We start from the raw sequence: 16746 nt of genomic DNA, 5'->3' as shown, positions 1-16746 counted from the left end.
AATATCTGTAAAATGTATTTTTGTCACTGTTTATGCCAAGAAGTCCAATACAACTCTTTAAATATTAGTGCTATTTGTGTAGAAGGATGTAATAACAACATGACTATAGTATTTAGACATTTTTAATCACAAGAAATTGCACTTAGCCTGAAATACATAATCCACTTCATTTTTCAGGTTGATGCTTTGACATTTCCTATACTTAGAACAAAAATGAATAATGATTTAATTCAGCTTTTATTTCATCAAAGAAAATATAATTCATGAAAAATGTATTACTCTTCTGGGGCCCCTCAGGGACCTCAAGTAAAAACAAGAATTTTCACATGATTGCACACAAGCATGGTAAAACTGTGTGTTAAAGCTTGTAACCTTTTTTGGGGGTTGTAATAAATACGCATGTACAACATAAGTGTCTCTGGGACCCCAGACATAAAAACATTCCATCTCAGCCCAAGTCATGTTTTGTTTCTATATAACAATAGATTCATAATTACTAAGTCTAGGGAGCATAACTTTCAGTGGTTATTCATAGCTTTCCTGTAGCTCAAACAGTAGAGCGTTGGTGATAGCAACGTCAAGGTCATGGGTTTGATGCCAAGGTCATGGGTTCGATTTCCAGGGAAAGCAAAAACTGATAAGAATGAAAAAATGTGTACCTTGAAATGCAATGTAAGTCTCTTTGGATAAAAGCGTCTGCCAAATGTAAAATGACTGTGGGAAAAAAGAGTGCTTGTTTCATGCTTTGGCCTAAATGCACAGTAACTATACTTTCAAACTTTCTGAAATAATCTCCATATACTGTGTAAGGCCTGCATCGGTCCAACAACAGTTTCTTGTAAGCGGTTGAAGGTTTACTGGGTGTTACTGTCTTTTCCGCGAGGCAAAGTAATTTGATTAATTTATTGGACTCCATTTTATCACAACCTCGAATTTAGGTTGGAATGCCAATTTGTTATTAGCAATACATTTGATTGTTCTATTTTGGTCACTAAACAGAGGTAATTGGCTAATACCTTAGGCGGTCACATTCATGCTTACTCAATCTAATATTTTGCATAGCCCCCTTGGTTGTATGCACTTGAATTAAAGTAATGTTTTATTTAGACAGAGGTCATGACCACTACTACAGATATAAGCCGACCAATATTACTTCTCTGGTAGTAGCTTTGGTTTGGTCATGCCATGGTTTCCCACGTACACTTGACTAAAGTAACATTATATTAAACAGAGGTAAGCCTCACCCTATTTAGGTTGGTTGAGCAGCATTTTGCTGTCCTAAACGGAAAGTCCCTTTTTGTCTTTACATCCCAAGTACACGTGAATTAGTGCCAAATATTAGGAACTCTAAAATCGCAGTTGGTGTGCCCTAAGCTCCACTCAAAACTGGATGTTAGTCTGTTACTAATCTGATGCAGATTTGCAGTAACAATGCATACAACGTAATCTACTAAAGTTAATAATTTCAGTGTAAATCAGAATAAAATCAAATATAACAATTTATGTCAGGTAAAGTATCATGCCAATTACATAATCAGTTCAAAAATAATAAATAAAAAACATCAAATGCTCTAGTCTAGAATAAAGAGAAAAGATGCGAACCTGACATTAGAAAATACATGATGCTGAGTGTCTTGAGCTACAAATCACACCAAGCCTCTTGAGACATATCTTTATATACTCAGACCAAGAAAGAAACCTAAACAAATGTGAACAATGGGAATTTGCATCAACCCCTGTCTCCAAAGTTTACACCTTTTGAGGGCAGGATGCTATTTACATGAAAAACCCACCCTCCTCTGTAAGCAAGATATCTCTAAATTTATAAAAACTTTATCACCTTTTGGTTTACTTTTTTGGGGATGAGACCTTTGTACCAGTTGCACTGAGAAGTTTCAAATTATACCAGACATAGTGTTGCATGATAATTGTTCACAATAAACCATATAGATTTTTAGGTGAATTTAGGTAATCTCAGCATGAGACAGAGAATGAACGTTGGAACGGTGGAAGGGTGGGTCAATGGAAAGAGATGTAGATTATTAGGATGATACTGAGGGGAGACTTGCGTCTCAAATGGTGATGCTAAATTCACATGAGAGTTCAAATGTTAATATCCTGGAACGTTGTCACGATTCTGCAAGATATAGGAACCAGACACAAATGAGCAGACAAGGGCTTTTATTAAGACTGAAGACAGCAGGGAGAGTGAAGCGTGAGCCACATTTTAAATAGTAGGGCAAGGCAGACGACACAAGACAGGCAGGATGACCACTTAGACCATCAGTAAGATGGCAATGACGTGAGAGCAATAGAGGCAGCTCTGAAGGAAAGACCAGGCAGGAGTATAACTAAAAATTAAATTCTAAAACAAAAGAGAACTAACTAGATTTTAAAACACAAATGCTAAAGCTAGGCAAAACAAAATGGCAACAAGGATAATCTGACACCGGGAATAGGATAAACAAACCAGCATAAGCACTAGGATAATTTCAAGATCACAAACAAGAAAACACCACAAAGTGCATACACAAAAGAACCAGCAAAGACATGAGGGAAAGAGGCACAATATAAAGGGACCAGAGCACATGAGGATCAGGTGAAAACAATCAAGCAAACAAGGACTAAACAAAGGGGCGTGGTAACAGGAAACAAGGAGGTGGAACAAGAGAAGGACACGGCAAACACAAACATAGACAAAGCCATGTGCTGACACACAAAACAAACATAGAGACATGAAACAAAGACAACACAGACAAGGCTGTCAGGGCAGAACCCTGACAAACGTCCTTTGTCTTTTCGAGGTGTGGTCGTTCCTCAACCAGACTGCCTGGCATTTTATATTTTATCAAGTCTTACAACTGTATGCATAATTTTCAATGTTATTGCTATTTGTAACACAAATTTTTAAGGCATATACTCATAAATATATTTTATTAAACATCTATACGCCTACTTAATGCAACAGGGCTTTTTTTTTTGCAAGATAAAAGCATGCTGTTTTCTACATAATAATGCAGCTTACAAACACCATAGACCTACAACACTAACCCAAGTAAACTAGGGAAAATACAGCTATATTAATTCTGTCTATTCATCTTTCAATTTTCGGTTTTCATTATTGTCTAAAGTTTATCTGAATAATCCCTATCACTATTGTATTCCGCTGTATCGCTGTCAATATTTGCATAAATAAATTTCCGTTGGAGAAGATGCAATTGAATATAGGGCCTACGTCTAATCAGAATGTGTAATCATTCTACTTGAGGCGAGCTTGACGAACCCAAGTGCAGTTTATTCAACATAAACTCAACACAGAAGGTTAGACAAAGGGGAGCAGGAGCACTGCTGGTATCCATTGTATCCTCTGGTGCTCTTGGAAGGGTTAATTGTTCATATAAAAGAATTGGAAAAAATCCAAGTCCACGTACTCAGTAGGATGCAAAAGTTAAAAAGCCTATATTATTTTAAGGGCTAAAAGAATCAAGTCATACTTATAGTTGCATTGATTTCAGGTGTGCCGATTGGCACTTGCAACACAATTTCTTGGCCAATAGAGGGAATAGTTCAGGTAATGTTTAATGCCAGAAGTTAAACCATACAAATACAAGACCAAACGAGAGATCTCCAAGTGGGAAAATAGGAGTGACACCACTACAAACCTCCAGTGTACTCCACAGAATATGCACCAAAAGTTAATAAATATAAATAAGCTAATTACACACAATAATTCTTAATTCATAGTCAAGATGGTACTAAAACAACATGAATAGTGTACAAAAATGGCAATTTAGTCATCATTTACGAACAGTAATATCTTGTCAATATTGACACACAACAGTTACAAAAAGGGTGAAAGGTCAAAATCTTCCTTGAGACCTGGATGACTAGTGGCCCTCAAGGAATAGATCCAATATGTCTCCCTCTGTTTAAGGCGTTTAATTATATCCCCACCCCTGGCATCAAGACTAATAGCCTCAATGCCCACTACCCGTAAGGTTGAATCCCTCCCATGTTTTGCGTCTATATAATGTTTGGCCATTGGATAATTCATATTTCCAGTCCGGATGGCATACCTACTGTATGCTCAGCTACCCGGTCTCTTAGTCTCCTTTTAGTGAGGCCTACGTAAAAACAGCCACAAGTACACTCTAATCGAGAGACAACCTGGGTAGTATCGCACTTTATAAAACTATTAACAGTATAAGTCTTATTACTGAAAACATCCATAAATGTGTCGGTTTTAACCATATTCTCACAATAATTGCAATTACCACAAGGAAAGTTTCCATGGGGCTGACAAAGCCAAATTTCACGTTTAGGAGCAGGGAGGTAACTTCTTACTAACTTACTATTTAATTGTAAGCGCCCTCCTAAAGCTGATCCCACGGGTTCCGTGAATATTTCCTGCAAAGTCGGGTCACATTTAATAATGTTCCAGTTTTTTTAAATAATGTATTTAATCTGGACAGCCTCCATGCTGTAATGAGTGACAAAATAAGGTTTCTGAGTTGATACTCTTTTGGGTCTAGACTTAAGCAGGCTTTTCCTTTCAAGTGATTGTGCTCTATTATGAGCTTGAACGAGAGTTTGGGTTTGATAGCCTTTTTGTCGAAAACGCTGCATATCCATAGATTGATTTTGGAAATCCTGATCTGTATCACATATACTCCTTATTCTCTGGATCTGTCCAAAGGGTATGTTGTCAATAAGCCATGGCGGGTGAAAGCTATTTGCATGCAATATGGTATTACGATCTGTTGCCTTTCTGAAGATAGATGTGTGTAAGAATCCCTCATTATCTTTTGAGATCCGTAGATCTAGAAAGTTTATGGCGTGTGAGTCATAATCCAGACTAATTTTAAGGTTCTCATTTAAGCTATTTTTTATGTTCCCTTAGGTGCAATTATAGTATTACTATGGTTTTTTGGACAAAAACCTTTTAAAGGGCACCTATTATGCAAAATTCACTTTTACATGTTGTTTGAACATAAATGTGTGTTGGCAGTGTGTGATCAAAACCACCCTAGAATGATAAAAATCCACCCAGTGTTCCACTCAGAACGAGCTGTTCTTAGATTCGGTGCAATGTGACGTAGAATTGCGCAAGCCCCACCGACGTGGTTTGATTGACACTGTGGTTTTGGCATAGACCCGGCCCTCTGTGATCTGTACACCATCCTCCATTGTTTCAACGACAGCCGGTGTTCTGACGATTTGTGCTGCCTTGTCGAAAATGTCTCCTAAGAAACATAAGTGTTCTGTTGTGGGATGTAATAATGTTCATAGTAGTTTTCACTTACTTCCGACATCAGAGCCACTGGAAACGCAGTGGATGGATTTTATTTACGAAGGAAAGGCGCCACTTAAACTTCCAAAATACGTTTATGTTTGCGCAAATCATTTTCTGACTGACTGTTTTGTGAACGAGGGTCAATTCAAAGCAGGTCTTGCTTCAAAGTTAATCCTCAAGTGTGGATCGTTGCCTACTGTTCGCGATCCAACGTCACCTCCAGTAGAAGTAAGTGTATTTTATGGTTTTTGAGCAAATAGTCATTTCAGTCGATGTCAGACAATTCAACAACATTTACCACATAAGCACCTGTACGACAAGTAATGTAAACATGACGCAACAGGTCCCTCGCATAAATGTAATTTCTGTAATTTTTTAATAAATGTAAAAATGAAAATTAATTTAAATGTAAATGTAAATGCAAACGTTATCACAGTATTTGTGTTTGTAGTTTAAAAAAACTGTGTGTCTGTGTGTTAGGGGTGGCACGGTTCACAAAACCCACGGTTCGGTTCGTACTTTTGCTTTTGTTTATTTGGCAAAAAAGGAGAATGTGCATTGCTATCTCTACAGGGACTTATGTGCATTTTTAGCACACAAAGATTAAAATTAACTTGCATTTATCAAACTGTCAACTTCAGTGTAGCTCTTACAAAATGTTTATCGTTTAAAAGAAAAAGAGAGGAACTCTTAAAGCACTATCTTTTAAATAAGTCAAAATATGTTACACACATAACTGCCTATAATGAGGCTATAACGATCGCAAAGGCCAAAACCATAAAGTGAAACATAAGTTCAACCTCAACACAAAAACAGTATCAACAATGCTTCTATTCCCTGAGAGTGAGGATACATTTTTTTCACTTGAAATTAAAGTGCAGTATTTGGAAACATATGACTGGAGTTCTTATCTAAACTTAGTTGCACTGTATATATTTAAATATCATAGGTAACATGAAATCAAAAATGTTCCCACACACCGGACTTATACGACGCTGGCACATCCTCCAACTCCGGTTAGCCTTCCTTATCTCTCCCACTTGCCATTTCTATACGTGACGAGACCTGCAGCACCCAATACTCCACTTTTACTGTCTATAGGCTTGTTCGACTTGAACCGGCGCTGCACAGACCGATCGGTTTATGACATCAAAGTACCGCAAGAGTGACTGAAAAGCATACGGAGGCGTTGCTCTCGCGGTACTTTGATGTTATTCATCGATCGGTCTGTGCAGCACCGGTTCAAGTCGAACAAGCCTCATATGCATGTCCATTGTCCACACATCTCTTATTTCGCACGAAAAGTAAACACACTGTCTGAGGTCACGGGCACAAGGTTACATTGCGCATGTGTCGAACCGTGTGACACACACACGCACCGAACCGAGACAAGTGAACCGAACGGTTCGGATGTTTTTTCATGTACCGTGCCACCCCTACTGTGTGTGTGTTGCACATCCATAATTGCAAAGGGGATGCGATTACAACTGTATAAGAACATAAATGTATCAAATAACCATTCCGAGACGTCCTGGTCCATTCTCATTTGTGTTTCTTCTGCCGGAGTCTCTTCATCATCTGGGTCTGAGAGTAGCGTTGCCAGAGCTGACGGTTATGCTTTCCTGGGCCGCCAAGAGAGTCGGCCTTGAGCTCCAGGAATGCCATCCATGGTTGAACCAGGCAGATATGTAGTAGGCCGACAAGTATCGGTTCCTTGACTCCCCCATCTCAGAGGCCGGCCTCTTCGTTGACGCGGTTGTTTGAGTCGCGGTCGTCGGAACTTTGCCCAGCAGTTCTCAGCTACACAGACGCAGACACAGTCTGTAGGAGCAGACGATGGCAATCAGACACATCCTGCCCTGGTGGCCAGCTGCTGCTTCCCAGAGATGGCCGATCAGAACTGTGATTTCCTTCCTGCAGGTAGGGTTTCCGCTCTGACGTCCCTGTCGGTGTTGACTCCCCCCTAACTAGCCCGGAGCTACCATTTAGGGACATTCTATATGTCATACTTCCCTAAAGGCCAGACCATATGTGTAATTCCCACATGATACCCCCAACGGGTATGATGTGGATTCCACAATGTCCTTTTCCACAATTGGAAAGATCAAATATATAAAAGATATAAAAGATAAAATATTATCAAATAGTCTCAATGAATGGGTCATGCGGAACAGCAATGATCACTTTCTCGGTGTAAGGCCTGTCCCATCTTCAACCCCAGGAGGTGCAGGGGGATAAGGAGGCTTATGCAGGTTGCTGGAAGGAGCAGCAATAGTGGCACTTTGTTAGGGATCCCAATTTGTCGGACGGTTCCACCATATAATGGTGTAGAAATAGCATATTCTGTGCTGATTGTCCCTTTATAGTGGATACTTGCATAATTAAGACGTTGCAGTTGCTTCAGTTTTGGTTTTAACCGGAAGAAGGAAATATCTAACATCAACAACAAAACACTTACACCTTAAGTCTGGAAAATGCTACATGACTTAAAATCGGAACAAATTAAAAGACTGTGTATCATTCACTTGACGACTTTGTAAACAGTTAGAGAAAAAGTGGGAATCGTTCATACAATCCAATCACACACTACAGACTTTTAATTCATTCCGAACACAGACTCAAGAAGAAACGTGCATCGTTGCTAGGATATGCGTGACAAATGAAAACATCTAAAAAAAATCAAATATGTTTGACATCTTCCGACTGGATGGAATAGTGGCTAAAACTAAAATGTCTCTGACTTGCTCTGACTTTCGGCAACTAGCGTTGACTCCAAGAATCTGGGCAAAAGTTTTGTAGTGTATTACAGCCTTTTGTGTTCAAATAATGTGTGGTATCATTGTTTTCAATAATGTGTAGCAACTGAGACAAATCAGACACAATTATTTTTTATGGTTAACAGATAATCTTTAAAGCTCACTCTGGGACCTGTGGCCCCATCCCCCTAGCAGGTGCAAGAGGGGCCTTTGGGTTACCATGGATACGATCAGATAAGTTGCTTTTATTGCTGTCAAAGGAATGTGGCCACATGTGCAAGAGAGAGAAAATTAAAGACAGAAACAATCTTTAATAGAGACTTTGCTGCATTAATCATAGACTAACTGATCTATAAATTAACATGAATCCCAGCAACTGTGTGAATGATTCACTGTCTTGTGTACTATTATGTATATACTATGGTATGTATTTTATTATACAACCAACCGTCAATGTAACCTCACCTGTATCATGTCTCCTACCTAATTAATCTTCCTTTAATCACTCACATTTTGATGTACATCACCTTCTCTTAGAATACAGTGTGGATTTGTTATATCTACCTGAGCATTAATGAACAGAAAAAGGTTAAGGCAGATGTCTAACCACACTTAGGACAAAGACTAATAATTCTTGCCCACAGAGGAAACTCCCGCCAGAAAGTCCACCCTTCTCATTGGTAAAGCAAACTCGGAGGTGGGAAATGTGTCCGCTGCAAATGCCATGCAAGTATATACATTTAATGAGGTACTTTGAAAATTATAAGCTGATGGTTCTTTTCATAGTTACATGGATCTTCTCCATAGTTCCATTTTCAGTTTCCAATTTCATCCTATCACTCACCTATTTATGTATACATGTATGTATGTATGTTTGTTTAGTTTAGTTATGTTCGTGATTTAGTTAATAAAACTTGTGCACAATATGTATTTAGTTCGACTTCACTGCTTGCAAAACAAAGTCTCTTATATGATTTTTGATCTTGTTACATGCTCAAAGCACTGTACATGCTAAGAAATAATTATTCTTCCATGGCCATGGAAGATACCCTTTTCTTAGAATAAATGAATAATCAAAAGAGTTTGTTGGACAAACTGATTAATTGATTGTAATATTAAGTTAGCTACATCAAGTTAATAAAATTAACTGACCCAAATATTTATTATTAATCATAACCAGTTATTAATGATTATTAATATTTCCCCTCTGAGCTGACTCGTTACAAATGTGCAACACTCCTCTGTTGTTCAAAAACTACTTTAAGGGTTTGTTTGACCATTTAAGGGTTTGACCATTGAAATAATAGGAAAATTAGAACTTTCAAACAAGCTTTTTTACTAAATGGAAAATCCAGCTGAAACAGGGTTGAAGTGCAGTGCACATCTTATTTCTATTTTAGGCACAGAAATGGCACCACCTGGCTTCAAAATACCATCAATTGAACTATGACATCAAGTCCCACGACTCGCAAGGTTTTTTGTTTTGTTTTTTTGTGTGATTATAAAGGCAATGCACCATACCTTAAAGTATGCATGGCAGATGTATTCTGGTCATACAAATAAAGGATTTTTGTGATATACATTGCAAAGGTAAGTATGCATATAGATGAACAAATCTTTCAGTTTTACATGACCCTTTTTTGCTAAATTCTTAATGGTGAACATGTACATCACCGTTCCCCCCCCCCATTAAGGTTTTTAATGGCTGGAAACTTTTCATATCCTACCTTCACATTCAACCTTAAAATTGCCAAATTTGATGTCCATCCAAAAGCAACATATCCTGTGTTCTTCGCTGGAGCTCTGATCTATGTGTTTTCTGTGCTCTGTAATGGAAGTATTCTTGGACTGATAATCACCCAAAGAAACCTTCACAAGCCGATGTTCTACATCCTGTTCAGCCTCCCTCTAACTGATTTATTTGGAATCACTTCTGCTCTTCCCAGGGTGCTTGCGGACATTATAACAGAAACAAATTATGTGTATTACCCTACGTGTGTTCTTCAGGGTTTTTTGGTACATATGTATGGAGGTGCAATACTTTTTCTACTGGCAGTCATGTCGATAGACCGGTACATAGCAATATGCAACCCACTCAGATACAATTCTATTATGACTCCTGGCAGAATATGTGGACTCATAACACTGGCATGGAGCCTTGACCTTGTCTTGATACTTGTATTATTTTCCCTTCAGTCTAGAATGGAGAAATGTAAGTCTTTCATTGCTAATGTGTACTGTGACAACCCATCTTTGCTTTTGCTTTCATGTGGAGGGGATTTCACTGTGAACAACATTTATGGCTTATCTATAACAGCATTTATGCAGATAACCAGTGTCTCTGTCCAGCTGTACTCTTATACAAACATTCTCATCACGTGTATAAAACAAACACACACTGATTCAAAAGTAAAGGCTGTAAATACATGCATGGCCCAAATCGCTACATTTTTTCTTTTTGAAATAGTGACAACCGTTGCTATATTATCATATCGGATCCCCAATTTCTCTTCCAGTGCACAGAGGATTTGTGGTTTGATGATTTACACAGTCCTTCCGGTAGTCAATCCAGTCATTTATGGAATGAAAACTAAAGAAATTAGAATTGCTTTGGTTTTGGTTTTGAAAAAACAACAACAAAGTTGGTCAAGGTTGAAATGCATCTGTTGTTAAAAACAGTTAAAAAATAATCATTATAACTGAATGTAATAATGTTTTATAAAGTTTCTTGAAGTGGTATTCTTGATGCAAATGTACACAGGTTTAATTGTTTGACATGTCTACTCATGTCAAACACTGTTTCAAACAAAAGATTTTAAGCAGGTTATATGGTAAATAATAAAATACTTTAATTTGCTAAACAACTGTATCATCAGATAATTTAAAAATAATAATAATATGATTTTATTACATCATCTTTTGGTATAAACAATTTCTTTGTAATTGTTGTGAAGGCATTAAAATCATATCTAAATAACTGTTATTATCTTTGCATACTTGTTATACTAGGCCTTATTTCTGTGAGTATAAATGAGCAATAATAAAATAAAAAACAAACAATTGTGGAATATATGTTGGATTTTAAGATTTGTATATTATTAATTTATGAATAAAGTGCTTCTGATTCTATTTACTCATAATCCTGCAGTTAATATTACATTACAATAGTCAGCCATGGTGAGAAAATGAAAGTAAAGTTTCTTTGTCATGAAATAAAGAGAATTATAAACAAATTGTGAAAATTATTATGAACCCTAACTCTAACTACTGGAAAGATTATTTCTCTATTAAGATGTTGTTATAAAAGTGTCTGATTTGTTTCCCTTAAACTGAGAGAAGCGATAAAAAATAATGGCAACCAATGGCAAGATTTGGACTAATTATTTGTATAATGCTGACAGACACAAACAGGGAAAATGAATCAAGACATTTGCCATAGAAAAACTGTTTTTTAAATGATCAAAACCATACAGCTTGAATTTATCTGAAACATTTGAGGTTTTGGTGACCTTTATTCCTGAATACATTTTCTTAGTGTGTGTGTGTGTGTGTGTGTGTGTGTGTGTGTGTGTGTGTGTGTGTGTGTGAGCTTATAGTAGTCATCTCTGCTCTACAAAGGCAAAAGACCTTAACTCGCTAGAGTGTGGAACTGAGAAAAATGACTTTAAAGATTTTTAGTTGTCCCGCCAAATTAATTATAGGTAGGACACTGAAAATCGGGCAATTAGATGTTTAAGTAATGAAAATTATCTACATAAAAAAATCTTGAGCTCAAACCTGACTTTTGACCACTATTTTAAAGTTACTGTACTCTGCCTTTGTATTGTCAGCAAAAAGTGAGAAGTCATGCCAAGGCAAAAGGCAGTAACTTCCACATTATCAATATTTGGTTGCTGATCACCATTAACAAAATCATTATAGCAACACCTGTATAAAATCTAGTGATCATGGCATTTATTTTGTATGATTTACAATTATAGCCATCTACTTATTGCTAGCTTTGGTTAGATTCTGGTGGCCCTATATTAATAGCCTACATTAAACATGACAAAATACCTCCATGGGATAAAGAGTATTTTCAAGTGGTACCGTGTGGCATAAGACTTGCTAAACATGCGTTCAAAATGATCACAATAAAACAGATCCTCGCGCACATTCGACCCAGAGACTGGTTTATAGCGGTGGATCTGAAAGATGCATACTTTCACAGGCGCTTACCGAGATTCGTGTTCGAAGGTGTCACGCTCCTTGTCCGTTCACGAAAATTAGCCTACACAGGCAGTGCTTTCCCCCTTGAGACTCAGTAGGGAGCGCGTTCTGGACTACCTAGACGACTAATTCATTTATAGCACAACCTTTTGTGTTTCGCGTCTTTTCAGTATGCGGTGGTTTCAGCTTTCTGCCCTATTATTGTGCTTGTGAACTTCGCTTGTATCGCGGATTTATTCCAGACGTTTTTTTTTTGGGCACCGGCAAAGTTTTGGCACTCTGCCAGCTAGATGCATGATTGTTTCAACCAGGTCCGGTGAGGCCGGTCTTTAGTTCTTTGTATTATTCACCTGATATGGCATGTGTAACATTTTTCTGTCATCTCTCCATATATCTTTCGTGATCGTTATCGCACGTTTGTCGGTGGAGCGGTTTCACACCATACTAAATGTTCTGACCGCATTAGTGCAGGACAAAGCTCTGAGGACATCAGAAGACAGGAACTGATGGCAGCTGTTCACAGCTCTACACAGGCTACATCGTAATTTAAATTTTAATGGAGAGTAAAACAAAGGCAGACCACCGTATAATCTGGTAGGTTAGGTAGCATTATTTGGTAGAACGCCGGCACCGTAACTTCATATTTACGCGCGGCTAAACAAAGGCAGAGTAGGCTACCGTAACTCAAGCCTGAGCGTTCAAAAACAAAGCCAAAGAGCCGTAACTGGTGTTACGGTGTTCTGCCTTGGTTTCTCATGGGCTTTTGGATTTTACGGTTAAGACAACCCATTATTTTCTCGAAAAAACAACGGATTTGACTCAAGCTACTTATCCAAATGATAAAGAAGGTCTTGAATGTGCCAAAAATATAAATAACTCATTTTCGACCAAAAACGATGTTACAGTCTTTTGCATTTGCACGGCAGAGGCAATGAATAGTTTACAAGTTGCTTTTAGTGATTTCAATAGTAGAAAACAAAGCATTACTAAAAGAAAAAAAAATTTCCACTACATAAAATTTACATTTACAAAAAGGATTAGTACAAATATCTTGGAAATTATGAACTCATACATGAGCACTCCAGTTATAACAGTATAGAAAAGCTTTTATCTTACATAAGGCAGGTCATCCCCTGATGGTATCATCACTTGACCAGCATGAACACTCACTTTATCCTATTTTCTGAGCAAATATCCCTGTAAAAAAAGTTATTTCTACAAGGGCGTCTGTCAAAATGTTTTTTGAGTGTTTATAGATAACAACATGATAAATGGATTAAGTTGTCAGCTTGAATAACGGAAAAAGTTACACATGATTTCGCAATATTTTCACACAAGGAGCCATTTACATCAGTCACTGTTTATTTTGTTTTTGAAAAAGGTGAGAATTTTCTGTGTGATCTCTTTAGTTCCCTTTCAAGGGAACTCGAGCTGCGTCGAGACGTGGTGGGAACGCCCCTGTGTGATTACGTCGTGAAGCACATGTATAATCAGTCCAATGGAAAGATGAGATGTCATAGGCGGGTGACATCACCGACCAGGAAACTACAAAGCACACCTGAAAACAGACAGTAAGTCAAAGGCAAAGAAAGTGTATATGCTTCTGGGAGGTTATAATAAGCAGGTTCAACCAACTCTGAGTTAAAACTTGAACTCTGAGTTGACTTACCCTGAGATGGGAAACTCTGAGTTTTTGGTTTCAGAACAGCTGAAATGAGTAAGTTCAATCAACTCTAAATTGACTGACTCTGAGTTAAGCGCATGCACCACAACTATAAAAAGCCATTATCAATGGAGCTCAGATATTATGAATCACCATGGTAACAGCGCCAGACAAAAAGAGGTCTGCATATTTAATTTCTCACCAGCAGTACGCAAACATTTTTTTTTAAGCAAGAGGGCAGCAGCGGCGATCGAGAGAGTTAGTTTGGGAGAAAATAGTTGCTCGAGTCAATGCGTAAGTTTTAATGTTTTAATTAATTTAATTAACACATTTGAATTACTGTTATACAGTGTTGGGTGTAATTACCAAGTAATCTAAAAACTGTAATTTAATTAAAGGGATTACTCTTAATTCTTCTGTAATATAAAGTAAAATATGATGTCATTGCATTAAATACTGCATAGACTATAGAACAATTCTGTATAAAACAATAGTGGATTTAACATAATATTTTTAAAAGGTATGTCACGGTACTGGTGTGGCTGAAGAACACTCACAGGCAAGAGATCCACTTGTAACAGTTTACTTGGAAATATGATACACAGGAACAGACAAGCAGGCTGGGAGACAGGTAGGCACACACACTAACATTACCATCTAGGATGCATGAAGCTGACAACTAGATTAACGACTAACAATCGACAAGGGAAGGCTAGACAGGAGGGAACTAAATACAAGTACAATCAGAGTGAAGACAGGTGATACAGATCATGAGGACGCTAAACAGGAGAATGATTAAGGGAGTGAGTTCAAGTGAGGAGAACAGGAGGATTCTGGGGAGTGTAGTTCGGACGCAGACAGGCAGGTGACGACGAGTACTCTGACATTAACCCCCCCTCCCCCTAGGCGCGTCCCGCACCGTATAATACAGAATACGGGAGGGAGGGTAGGCATCCTGAAGTCCGTGCCTGGAAGGAGGACCGGGTACAGCAAGCCGGACTCCAGGAAGGTCCAGACGGCCATGGCGGAGCAGGCCAAGGGCGTGGCCGGGGCGGAGCAGGACCAGGGCGCGGCCAGGGCGGAGCAGGACATGGACGAGGCGGAGCAGGACCTGGGCGTGGCGGAGCAGGACATGGGTGTGGCCAGGGCGGAGCAGGACATGGGCGTGGCCGAGGCGGAGCAGGTGAACCCTCGGGCGTCCAGGGCGGAGCTGTAGGGCCCTCGGGCGTCCAGGGCGGAGCAGGCTGTGGAACTGACAACGGTGGAGCAGTAGGACCCTCAGGCGACCGCGGCAGTGATGACCCTTCGGGCGGCCACGGCTGTGAGGATCCTTCAGGTGGCCACGGTGGTGAGGATCTTTTGGGCGGCCGTGGACCCTTAGGCGCCCACGGCGAGGGCATTGGGCCCCCCCAAATTTTAATGGGAAAAATAACAGGGTCAATACAAAGTTCAGGGCTGGATTGAACCAGTGGTGGCGGAGTCTCTGAATTGGAAGGAACCACCGAGGAAAGGGTCTCTGGGCTGTACGAAAACAGCGGTGAAAGGGGCTCTGTGCTGCACGGCGTCAGCGGTGAGGGCTCTGGGCTGAACGGCGTCAGCGGTGAGGGCTCGGGGCTGAACGGCGTCAGCGGCGAGGGCTCTGGGGTGAACGGCGTCAGCGGCGAGGGCTCGGGACTGCAAGGCGTCAGAGGCGAGGGCTCGGGACTGCAAGGCGTCAGAGGCGAGGGCCCGGGACTGCACGGCGTCAGTGGCGAGGGCTCGGGGCTGAACGGCGTCAGCAGTGAGGGCTCGGGGCTAGGATCAACGGCCTCAGGCACAGGAACATCGGGCTCTGGCGCAGGATCAATAGGCTCTGTGCTGGACGGGACCAGCGGTGAAGGCTCTGTGCTGGACGGGACCAGCGGTGAAGGCTCTGTGCTGGACGGGACCAGCGGTGAAGGCTCTGTGCTGGACGGGACCAGCGGTGAAGGCTCTGTGCTGGACGGGACCAGCGGTGAAGGCTCTGTGCTGGACGGGACCAGCGGTGAAGGCTCTGTGCTGGACGGGACCAGCGGTGAAGGCTCTGTGCTGGACGGGACCAGCGGTGAAGGCTCTGTGCTGGACGGGACCAGCGGTGAAGGCTCTGTGCTGGGCGGGACCAGCGGTGAAGGCTCTGTGCTGGGCGGGACCAGCGGTGAAGGCTCTGTGCTGGGCGGGACCAGCGGTGAAGGCTCTGTGCTGGGCGGAACCAGCGGAGACGAGGGCTTTGAGCTGGGCGGAACCAGCGGAGACGAGGGCTTTGAGCTGGGCGGAACCAGCGGAGACGAGGGCTTTGAGCTGGGCGGAACCAGCGGAGACGAGGGCTTTGAGCTGGGCGGAACCAGCGGAGACGAGGGCTTTGAGCTGGGCGGAACCAGCGGAGACGAGGGCTTTGAGCTGGGCGGAACCAGCGGAGACGAGGGCTTTGAGCTGGGCGGAACCAGCGGAGACGAGGGCTTTGAGCTGGGCGGAACCAGCGGAGACGAGGGCTTTGAGCTGGGCGGAACCAGCGGAGACGAGGGCTTTGAGCTGGGCGGAACCAGCGGAGACGAGGGCTTTGAGCTGGGCGGAACCAGCGGAGACGAGGGCTTTGAGCTGGGCGGAACCAGCGGAGACGAGGGCTTTGAGCTGGGCGGAACCAGCGGAGACGAGGGCTTTGAGCTGGGCGGAACCAGCGGAGACGAGGGCTTTGAGCTGGGCGGAACCAGCGGAGACGAGGGCTTTGAGCTGGGCGGAACCAGCGGAGACGAGGGCTTTGAGCTGGGCGGAACCAGCGGAGACGAGGGCTTTGAGCTGGGCGGAACCAG

The 16746-nt window shown here is 41.1% G+C and overlaps 1 protein-coding gene across 1 annotated transcript; it reads left to right on the top strand.

The window, feature by feature from the left end:
• Positions 1-9746: 9746 nt before the first annotated feature.
• Positions 9747-10722, top strand: or71at1 (odorant receptor, family 71, subfamily AT, member 1). The gene has a single exon (XM_077207462.1). The coding sequence runs from the start codon at positions 9751-9753 to the stop codon at positions 10720-10722; it is 972 nt and encodes a 323-aa protein (XP_077063577.1). The 5' UTR covers positions 9747-9750.
• Positions 10723-16746: the final 6024 nt, after the last annotated feature.

Source organism: Siphateles boraxobius, unplaced genomic scaffold (assembly GCF_051911475.1).
Source record: "Siphateles boraxobius isolate OS27281-9 unplaced genomic scaffold, OSU_SipBor_1 6, whole genome shotgun sequence".
NCBI classification, from domain to species: domain Eukaryota; kingdom Metazoa; phylum Chordata; class Actinopteri; order Cypriniformes; family Leuciscidae; genus Siphateles; species Siphateles boraxobius.
This window is presented reverse-complemented; position numbering and strand designations above follow the sequence as displayed.